This window comes from Eptesicus fuscus, chromosome 14 (genome assembly GCF_027574615.1).
Source record: "Eptesicus fuscus isolate TK198812 chromosome 14, DD_ASM_mEF_20220401, whole genome shotgun sequence".
Taxonomy (NCBI): Eukaryota; Metazoa; Chordata; class Mammalia; order Chiroptera; family Vespertilionidae; genus Eptesicus; species Eptesicus fuscus.
The window spans coordinates 24153228-24164618 of record NC_072486.1 but is presented as its reverse complement, the minus strand read 5'-3'; the positions used below and the strand labels follow the sequence as shown (position 1 = coordinate 24164618).

At 43.9% G+C, this 11391-nt stretch overlaps 1 protein-coding gene across 1 annotated transcript; it reads left to right on the top strand.

Moving 5' to 3' along the window:
• The first annotated feature begins 1484 nt into the window (after positions 1-1484).
• On the top strand, positions 1485-9471 carry TAC1 (tachykinin precursor 1). The gene is made up of 6 exons (XM_028156669.2): positions 1485-1680; positions 2078-2209; positions 3226-3322; positions 4489-4548; positions 6063-6116; positions 9388-9471. The coding sequence occupies exons 2-6, from the start codon at positions 2087-2089 to the stop codon at positions 9435-9437; spliced, it is 384 nt and encodes a 127-aa protein (XP_028012470.1). The 5' UTR covers positions 1485-1680; positions 2078-2086; the 3' UTR covers positions 9438-9471.
• The last annotated feature ends 1920 nt before the right edge of the window (positions 9472-11391 follow it).

Below are 11391 nucleotides of genomic sequence, written 5' to 3'. Positions count from 1 at the left end.
AACAGCATGAAAGCATGCACCCCACATGCATGAGTACAACCCTTCAAGCTGGTGGGGGCAGTGTTATGGTTTGGGGCATGTTTTCCTGGCAGATTTGGGCCCTTTAATTCGTGTGGAACAACGTCTGAATAGCACAACCTACCTAAGTATCGTTGCTGATCAAGTTCATCCTATCACGTTGATGGTGTATGCCAATGGAGATGGCTTCTTCCAACAAGACAATGCGCCATGCCACGGTGCTCAGATTGTGCAGCAGTGGTTTCAGGAACATGAGGGAGACTTTACCTTGCTTAGGTGGCCCCCACAGTCACCAGATCTCCATCCAATTGAGCATTTGTGGGACGAAGTTAAAAGAGCCATCAGGCAGCTGGTTCCACAACCATCAAATCTCACAGAACTGGACAGTGCTATTCCTCAGGCATGGTGTCAGATGCCTCGCATCACCTTCCAACAACTCGTGGAGTCAATGCCAAGAAGAATCGCCGCAGTATTGAAGGCAAAAGGTGGCCCAACGAAGTACTGATGGGGTGGTCATAATCATCTGGCCACTCAGTGTATCCTCTTCCAGCCCCTGCTCCTGGATGTGTCAAGAAAGGGGTCTTGCCGAAACCGGTTTGGCTCAGTGGATAGAGCTTCCGCCTGCGGACTCAAGGGTCCCAGGTTCGATTCCGGTCAAGGGCACATACCTTGGTTGTGGGCACATCCCAGTGCGGGGTGTGCAGGAGGCGACTGATCGATGTTTCTCTCTCATCGATGTTTCTAGCTCTCTATCCCTCTGTCTTCCACTCTGTAAAAAAGTCAATAAAAAAAAAGAGGTCTTGGCTACCTTGGAACAAAAGATATCCTAAAATGGCACCAACACAAAAACTCTACGTGCAATGGCACGCTTAAATTCTCCTTTCTCCAAAATGGAAAATAAATCTGCTTCCACCGTCTGAATACTATGGGACTAAAAATCCTCTTGTGATGCTGAAGAACTGTAGGTGTGCTAGCTGATGTGGGGGCAGGATGTACCTCAGAAACACTTAAGCCACTCTGCAGGTGGAAACAGAAAACAGTGACACCCCTCCCCCCCCAATCTGAAGTGCTCCTTTCTTAGTATGATTTCCGAGGACAATATCTTAACGCCGGAAGTTACTTGGCCATCCTTAAAAGTACAACTTATCCTGACATCTCGAGAGGCGGAAAAGTTGCCGCGGAAGTCCGAGAAATGAGTCACGGCGCTCCATGTTGATGAGTAATTTCAGGTGTCATTGAAACCCTGTGCGGAAGAAGGAGAGAGGAGGGGGCGGCAGATCTGCAGAAGGAAGGAGACTGGCAGCTGGGGATTGGATGGCGAGATCCCGATTTTCCTAAAAAATTGCGTCATTCCGAACCCCATTGGGTCCAGATATTATGGGCACCGACGGGGTTACCGTCTCGGAAACTCTCCATCAGACGCAAGCGAGAGGAGAGGAGGCGGCTAATTAAATATTGAGCAGAAAGTCGCGTGGGGAGCGTGTCACGTGGGTCTCGAGGCGCGTCGAGCCGCGGATAAATACTGCGGGGCACCAGGCAGGCGGAGAGCGCACTCGACCTCCTCCTGCTCCACCACCGTCGCGGCTCCGAGAGTGCGGAGCGCCGGGCGTGCGCTCAGACCGGCCACAGGGTCCCTGCGGGTCAGCGGGTCTGCCCGCCGCAGTAAGTGCCTGCGCCCCGCCACGGGGCTTTCCGCGCCCCGGAAAGCGCCCAAGGGGGCCCGGGGGATGGGCCCGCTGGGGCACGGGGCAGCGGGGGGGACAGCGGGGAGACAACCCGATGGCCAGTGTCCCTCTTTGTCTCCCACCTGCGGAGCCTCCTGGCTGGGAAGTGTGGATGGGTGGGTGGGTTGGGGGCTGGTGGGGCTGGGGTCCGGGGAGAAGGGGATTGGAGAAGCTTTGGGGCTGATTCTCTTTCCTAAATGGTACAGGCTTTTTTTTTTTTTTTATCTCGGTTCCGTTGTGGGGCAGACAGGGTTGCTGCCCCAAGTGTTAGGTAGCCACCGCCAATGTAGTAGGTAATTTTCCCCTCCACGATCTCTTCTCCCTGCCCTGCCCAGAAATCCAGCATGAAAATCCTCCTGGCCTTGGCCGTCTTTTTTCTCATCGCCACTCAACTGTTGGCGGAAGAAAGCAGAGCGGACGATGGTGTGAACTATTGGTCCGACTGGTCCGACAGCGACCAGATCAAGGTGAGTCCCGGGCCCCGGCTGGTCCTCGTGGTTCCTCCCGAGCTCGGGGAGCTGTCACTGTCCCTCGAGAGAGCGCCCCAGTTAGCCTGGCGGGCACGGCGCCCGCGACCAGGGAGGCCCGTGGCTGCGGAGGACGCCACCCGCGAGGTCCCGGGCGAGGGGTGGTGCCCACCGCCAACTTTGCTCCCGAGGACCGCACGCCGGTCTCGGGAACGCACTGGAGCAATAATGCCCTCGGTGGTGAGCCCGGGGTCCTCACCAGGCTGCGCACCGCGCAAGGTTTCCCCCCACCCGGGTAATGGGGATTTCGGGGACCCTAGTCCAGCCCAGAGGAGCTGGCGTTTGGAAACGCTGGGCAGGGGCAGAGGAGGGCACGCCGGACCCGGCAGAAGCGGGGGCAAGGGGCGAGCTGCTGGGGATAGAGGTGGATGGAAAGCTAACTTCCTGCCGTGACATTTGTGTCGTGGACCCGAGAAGGTAGGTGGCCGCCAGTTGCCCCGTACCTGGCTCGCAGGCTGTGGGCGCAAGGGAGCGCGCCTCCCGGGATCAGTGAAAGTCGCGCCACGCAGGTTGTTAGCAAAGCGTGGTCACCCCGCCCCGCCCGGCAACACCTGGGTGATGAGGCGTCTGCAAATCCGCCGGAGATGGGACTAAGTCAGGTGGCTCAGAGGCAGACGAGTGAGGGTCCCCAGGCTGGGAGCAAAGAGCGGAAAGCGCGGCGCTCGGAGACTTCTCCTCCTGGTAACACGCAGGGACTTGGGGGAGGCGGCGGCGCTGGACACGAGTTCCGCGGGGTGGGGTGGAGGTAGGGAGCGACCTGCCACGGACCCCACTCAGCCCCGGCGGGGGCAAGCCCGGCCTGCTCTCGTCTCCCTGCGGAGCTGGCCCCCCAGCCCTGGCCGGCGGGGTCCCATCGCCGGGGTTCTCCCAGGAGCGCGCCGCGGGAATGACTCGGGTTTGGGGGAGCCTCGCACTGACTGCTACACCCGGGTTTGTCCATACGTCTGTCCTCCCAGGAGGATCTGGCTGAGCCCGTTGAGCATCTTCTACAGAGAATCGCCCGGCGACCCAAGCCTCAGCAGTTCTTCGGATTGATGGGCAAACGGAATGCTGGTGAGATGGGCGGCCATCCCTCTCTGGGTCTCTGAGGGCCACCCACCCGGTCTGCTCGCTTATTCTCAGAGCACCCAGAGTTTCCCTTGCTCTTTGAGGAGAGATTTGCAGCCTAAAAGGAGTAGTAAATCTCCCTCACCCCACTAACACACGCACAGCACGTGCCCGCAGAGGGAGGGAGGCACGCATGCCTCAGTGTTAGACCCAAACCACCCAGGACAGGACCCAACCTTAGCTCCCTGGACTAAAGAAAGATCCGAACTGACAAAGAAGGAGAGGGCACGGGGCCTCCAAGAGGTAGTACTGGGAATGCTCTAAGTGCATATGGAAGCTGATTTTAAACTTCTCCTTGTCTCCTGGTAGAAATATTCAGTTCACTTGAATTCATCCTATCATCAGTGGACCCTGTAAAAAGCCAGTTGTTTCTAATTAGATTCCTCAATTGTAAAACAAGTGGCCCTGTTAAAGGCTCTTGATGGTAAACGTTTCTATACATTTTTATTTTACTATTGTGAATGCACATTTAGGAAAGTGAAAAAAGTATTTTATGGGCTAAAATACAGATTCTTGATTATGCCTGTTTAATTAAGAGGTGTATTTGCATCTCTCTTCCTCTTCTGAGCATCAGTGGGTGGCCGTCCTTGAATATGTGCTTTTTTAAAAAAAAAAAATTCTTTATTGTTGAAAGTATTACATATGTCTCCTTTTTCCCCCATTGACCTCTCCCCCGTCACTCCCACCTCCCCAGCACATGCCCTCACCCACCTACTGTCTGTGTCTATTGGTTATGCTCATATGCATGCATACAAGTCCTTTGGTTGATCTCTTACCCCCCTCCCTCCCCTGCCTTCCTTCTGAGGTTTGAAGGTATGTTTGATGCTTCTGTGTCACTGGATCTATTTTTGTTCATCAGTTTATGTTGTTGATTATGTGCTTCTTATAGGGAAACAGATGTGGCATTGCCTAACAGTTACTACCAGGCCTCGGGAGTCTCACAGTCCTGAATTGGAATCTGTGACCCATAAAAAGCTCTTAAAAATTGTTTTCTGTTTATTAACATTTTGTTTATATTATCAATAATTTGTGCTTCTCCTATAGTCCTCAGGTAGTATACGAATGGGAAATGTTACATATTTTAAACCTCAATTTATATTTTTCCTTATAAGGTAAGGCGATTCCTGTTGTTGTCTTTCTTTCAGGACATGCCCATTTCTCTAGTAAAAGAAGTAAGTTCAAAATTATTTTGACATTTATCAAATACAAATGTTGATTGAATTCCACTTTATATAATACCTTATCTTATTTCCTGTTATAAGTTTGGGCTTAATGTGTTTAATTAATACCATATACGAATGGAAGAGAGGCATTATATTTCATCCAGAACATGATTGTTTAAAGCTCTATGGGTTTAGACATATCATACTTTCCAAAATGATACATTAGGTTAAAAATCATTCAACTCCCAGCTAAACTGCTGCTGAATTTCTGACCCACAGACAGTGTGAGATAATAAATATTTGTTGTTGTTTTAAGCGGCCCCCCCCCCCCCCCCGCAAACCCCTTAACTCCTACAAATTGTCAGTTTAGCACAGAATTTCAATCCTGGGGTAAAAATCCAGCACACATTATCCCTCGACAACACACAAGCACCATTTCCATCGCAAAACAAAACCAAAACCAAATATTTATAGGTATCTTTCTAACTCAGTTGAGTATGCTGGATGCCATAATGATCTCACTTATAATGGTAATTCAGTAGCCAAGGGGCTCCAGTGAAAGTCTGAGTAGATAATCCTTACTAAAGGTAAAGGTAGAAATGCCGGTTTTTTATTTCATAACTGAATGGGAAACCTCAATCTATCAAAGCGCAGTGGACATTTCTGAGGGCAGTGAAGATGGTAAAATTGTGACACTCGATGGTCATTAGGTCCCAGTTTTCCAGTTAATGTAACCAAAGTTGACAGGCAGTCCCAGGGGTCCATCTTAATTGTACTGTGCACTTAGTTGCTAGCTTGGGTTTCAGTGCCCTGGGTAGCAGAGTAGGCCACATTAAGAGAGCAGCCCTATTTTCAACTAGTAAACCAAGGGACATTCTCTCACTCTAGTGAAAGTCATCTTTCCCAGAGGCTCCATCTTGACACTAAATAAATCATATTTACTTTCTAAGGAGTTGGCTTTCAAGGGAATTATATACAGCAGAATTCTATGTAATGAAAATAAATGCACTCTATGAATGTCAAAACTGACATACTTTTCAAAAGGAGTATTATTTAAAATCCAATAAAATAGAAACAGTAACCTTTGAGAAGTTTGTAATTATCAAGTGTAGGGATCTGACTTAACTAAGGCTCGGTTCCTGAGAAATACAATCTATTCAGTAACTAGAGGAAATAGGTTTGGATATTTCCCTGTCACACAAATGTGAAATCAACTTCCTAAAAATCAAAGCTAGCTTCAATAGCAACAATATTTAAAAGTTTGTATATGTAAACAGATAAAATATAATATGAATAAAGGGTACTTGCTAATATTTAGATGTAGAATTGAGTATTTCATTTAGTATTTTAGTGTCATTTATAAAAATTATTAAGAGTTTTTTCTGACTCACCAAAACTTGATATAGAAACATATTTATTATATGAGAATATATTTAGAAACTTGCTTTTTTTTTATACTACTTATAATAGTTTATTTCCTCAAAGATATACATGTTAAAATACCCCTAAATGTATTTTTCCAGGACATAAAACAGATGCCTTTTATGGACTAATGGGCAAAAGAGCTTTAAATTCTGGTATGTATAAAATCATGACTGAAAATAGACAGTATTTTAAATCTATTTACATTATTTTCTTTCTAAGGCATAGTTATCAAATTATTAAAAATGAATAATGAACTTAAAATAAGTATTTATGGTGAAAAATTCTAATTTTCATAAATAAATCTGAGCATGGGTTTAGAGCTAAGTTAATATCTCCACAATATCAATCTCTCTCAAACCACCAGCCTTACCAGTGTCTGCCCCATTTAATTATTACCTAACCTGAATCTTTGGGCTAGTCTAATACTCTTTCCCTTATATCTGTCATATAAACCACATTTAACCTTACTGAACTAAGGGTGTGGGGAATGCAGAAAATAAGACCAATTTTCACTTGTTACCAAGGTAATTTACAAGTCATACAAGACATCACACCTGGCAGTTTTCCAACACAAAAACAAAGAAACAAAATAAATTTATTTATACAAATTACTTGCTCTTCATGAAGTTATAGAAACTCAAACTCTAAAACATCCCGATGGATGTTTGAGAGTTGTATAGTCCATTCCCATGCCTTCACAAAGGAACATAATCAAATCATCCTAGAGATACACACAATCAGTCTTGCCTACAAAGCCCTCAGAAAGAAGGGATGCCACAATTCTCCTCAAAACCCATTTTAATTCTGGACAACTCTTTCACTTGCTGTAAAGGCTGCATGCTTCCTTTCTTCTCTTTTGTTTTTATTTTCTATGTAAATGCCACATGCTTATAACTGAAAACTCACTCATCACCGTGTTTCCAAGGTCAAATAACCCCTATGGCATTTTCATAAGACTGACTTGTTGTTAAGCACATGCAGGCCTTACCGTCCCTAGTTTGGGTTCCTTGGGAAAACTATTAAAATTCTCTTCATTTTACATGGAATAAAAGTGGAATTAAAATACTAACCATATAATTAATTAGAAAGTAATCAGCAGCTGTCTTATCCACCTAGAATATTTCTAATTTCTAGAAAATCTGTAGCTAAGGTATGCTGGTTTAATTCTTATTTTTCTGGAAAGTCATGCAAAAATGGTGTCTGCTATATTTATATTGGTTCTCTACCTTCCAAATTTAGACGACTATGTTTGTATTTCTTCATCAATAATGTTGGGGTTGCTCAAGGTTAAATTTTAAAGACACTACCAATCTGCCTAATAAAAAAATTAAAATTGTTTTATTAATATACACTATCTCCTGGCTTTTGGGAATGGAATATAAATTTAAGCCACTAGAATGTGTATCAGTAGTCCTTATATAGCTGTGGTTTTCATGATAATCATATTAGACTTCAACTCTCCATTTCCAGAAATGATGCAAGTTTTAGAAAATGCTTAACTGCACAAATAATATAGGTACTATACAATTTAGAACAGATTAGATGCACCAAAAGTAATAATGTATTATAAGTAATAAACAGAATCACTGTAATGAATCTCAATTAATTTATTAATAAATCTTTGTTCCTCCACTTTAGTTAAAAAATATAAAAGGGGAAAAATGGGCAAAAAAGTAATCCACACTCAATCAGAGATCTTTTCATAAACTCAGTTGAGGTAAAGTTCTTATAGTCTTCTACAGCCTTTTGTGGTCACAAACCCCTTTGACAAGCTAGAAAAATCTAGAAACCCCCTTCCCAGAGAAACCGTCCTCATCTCAGACACACCAAAGTTTACCTAAGGCTTCACAGGGTGCAAGGACCTGGTAAGAAACTCAGCTTGAAGTTAGGAGAACGTTACATTCCAGCTAACCCACTGACCTGTCTTTGGTTAGTTCACGTTGGCATTCACCTCACTTCTCTGAGGAACAGCGTCCTGTCACCTGCAGCTGGCCAGGAAGTGAGCCTGGGTCAGTTCTCCTCCTCATATGCGCACGCCAGGCTGAGGCATGAACTGTTTCCTTCCTTCAGAACTGCCCAGTTTGGGGCTCAACCTATTCTACCCCAGAAATGCATACATGACTGACATAAAACAATCTGTGTGTTGTCAGCCTCACTTACAGGACAGTGGGCTGCTAAAGCTCTTTTGCCCCGTGTTGAAGGGGAAGTGATGACTGGACACTGGACTTCCCTTCTCTCTCCACAGATCCTTCTCACTGGGAAAAGTGTTTGCAGTAAGACCCAGGGGTTCTACATCTCTTTCCCAGTGATTTCTGCTATTTCTATTTAAATGTAATATTTTAAACAGGGCATACTGAATTTTTAAAAGCATAGTAGTTCTCTATGATGTAAATCTAAGTGTATAAAGGGTTAGTTCAAATGATGAAAAGTATGCTTAAGTATTTTGATCATATCAGTCTGATCTTTACCCTTGTGTGGTTACAGACCCCTTTGAAATTGTACTAGTATACAATATATCACATTACAACATTTATATAATATTATGTTATATTATGTTATGTTTAATTTTGGCCTTTTTAAGTCCAGATAGTCAATGTACTTAAATTACTTGCTAGGTATATGGTAAGTCCTTTTAAAAGCAGTGATTAACCTTTCACAGGACATTAGGGTGCTAGGAGGTAAGTTAAACTGTGTTGTATTTAGATGGCACATAAGCCCTACCTACGGACTATGAGGCTCTTTCTAGTCTCTCAAGGACATTGGGAGGCACCCATATGACAGGAAGAGACCCTCAGAGCATAAGTTATCCCTGTATCGAGAATCAGCGAACTTTTTCTCTGAAGAGCCACACAGTAAATATTTTAGACTTTGTGAGCCACGCAATCTCTGTAACAACTACTCACATCTGCCATTGTAATGCTAAAGTGGCCATAGACAATATATAAATGAATGGCTGGCGCCATGGTCTAGTAGAATGTGATTTATAAGAAAAGGTGGTGGGCTGGATTTGGCCCAGGGCCTATAGTTTGTTGATTCTGTCCTAGAATAAGTTTCACATTTTGCTTTCATCCGATGACCATTCCTGGTTAATTTAGGCACTGTCCTTTCTATAAATCACCTGCGGTGCCTGCCACTGTTTGAGAACGCTGCTGAGAATCAACACTGCAATATATTGAAGTATGCTTTTGGGGAACCTAGTATATGACAGTCGACTAACGTTACCATTAATTCTGTGGTTAGGTCACTTCCAGTCAGGATAGAAACTGAGGCAAGATTGGAAGATGTGCAAATAAGCCTCTTGGAAATATTTCAACGGAGGGAAATAGTCATTATGCGTTTTGAAAAAGTCATTATGTGTGCCTGGAACTTGCATTCCCTCAGTGCATCCTCTTAAAGAACCCTTTCTCTTCTCTTTGTTCTCAGTGGCTTACGAAAGGGATGCGATGCAGAATTATGAAAGAAGACGTAAATAAACTACCTAATGTGTTTACTGAGCTTCATTTGTGTCAATGGTCAATAAAAGGTAAAAAATGAGAAATGCACTATGCGGAATAATTATTTATTTAATAATAATAATAATAATAATAATAATTGTTTTGAGTTAAAGACTCAACAAAGTGTTTATTTTTCATATTGTGCCAAAATGTGTTGTAAAAGGGTGTTATAATTCTAATATGATGATTCCCTCAGAAATAGAATCAGTAGTAATTTCTCAACAAAGCACAGTGTGCAATGAAATTGTAAAGACCTGTCAACAATAGCGTCTCCGAAGAAAGAAATCGTTTTTGTTCCCTCAAAGTAATCACATCAGCTCCTGCTGAAAGAAAGGAAGTTCGCAGATAGGCCTGTGCTTCTCCGTTCGTTTTTATGGTGAAAATGTACAAACTATATTTGTAGCCCTGAAGCATGTTTTATGTTTTGTGACTATATAGAAATGTTTTAAAAAGTTTTAATGTGATTCTAAGGTCATCATTTCATTGTGTAATGTGTTGTGATAGTTGACATTTTAAATAAAAGAAGAAATATCTTAAAAGAATTGGCTATTCTTTTGTTAACATTTAGGTCAAATCAAGCAACCAATTTTTTAGTAGATGAAATATGTGCAAAGCTGCTTGGCTGACAAATAATGAAACATAAATTTACTTTTTTTTTTTTGGTTAACCAGAGGATATTTTTTCCATTGATTTATAGATAGAGTGGAAGGGAGAGGGAGAGACAGAAAGAGAGAAACATTGATGTGAGAGAGACACATCAACTGGTTGCCTCCGGCATGTGCCCTGACCAGGGCTGGAGATAGGACCCATGACCATTCAGTCCACAGGCCTACACTTTATCCCCTGAGCCAAACTGGCTAAGGCTAAATTTCTTTTTCTTAAAGAAAACGACTAAAATGTAATCTCAGTTTCTCTCTTTCTCTCTTCTCTCTCTCTCTCTCTCTCTCTCTCTCTCTCTCTCTCTCTCTCACGTGTGTGTGTGTGTGTTTTTCTTTATGGCTCAGTCATTTGGCATATCATTCATAGAGAAAACAATTCCATTTTGGAATCCAAAGAGTCAAGGCTAAGTTCTGTTTATACATGCCTATGATTCCCTTTTACAAAGAGGATACTGATCTACGTGGAAGATGTATTTCCCTGGTTATTTCCTTGTTGGGTAACACAGCAGTGCACACTACCATTTCAGCCCTGCTTGGGTCCCAGGTATGAGTTCCCCAGTGTGTGAATCTCACTAGAATGAAGACATCCAATGAAACTCTCACAAAGGACACCAGAAGATGATAGAAAGATAGGGAAAGGGGCTGGTAAAATGATATCACCCCATAACAAAGGCAAAAGCCCTTTCCCAGCATGTCTAAGGAGAGCCTGGGAATTGCTAACACCCACAGCACTCTCCAGCAAAAACACGGGCTTTGGGAATACATACAGAGGGGGGCTCTCATGTATTTATTTAAGGGGAAGTATTGATAAGTGTCTTTGGAACTGTTTTCTGATTTCACAGAGAATGTAAAATATTGACGTGGTAAAAACAACTCAGTATAAGCATGGTTCAGTGTAATCAAACTCCAAGAGGTTAGCCTGGATCAATGTTAAAACCACCTGTGGGACTGGGAAGCTAAAAGACATTTTAACCTTTCTGTTCTTAAATGAATAACTTGTTTTAAATTTTTAAAATTCCAACAAGTTCATTTTCCTTATAACACAACTAGAGGCCCAGTGCACGAATTCATGCACCAATGGGGTCCCTTGGCCTGGCCTGCTGGGATTGGGCCAAAACCAGCTCTCTGACATCCCCTGAGGGGTCCCAGATTGCAAGAGGGTGCAGGTCAGGCCGAGGGACCCCATAGGTGCATGACCGGGACTGGGGAGGGACACGGGAGGTTGGCAAGCCAGGGAGGGACTGCAGGAGGGCTCCAGGGTGTGTCCGGCCCGT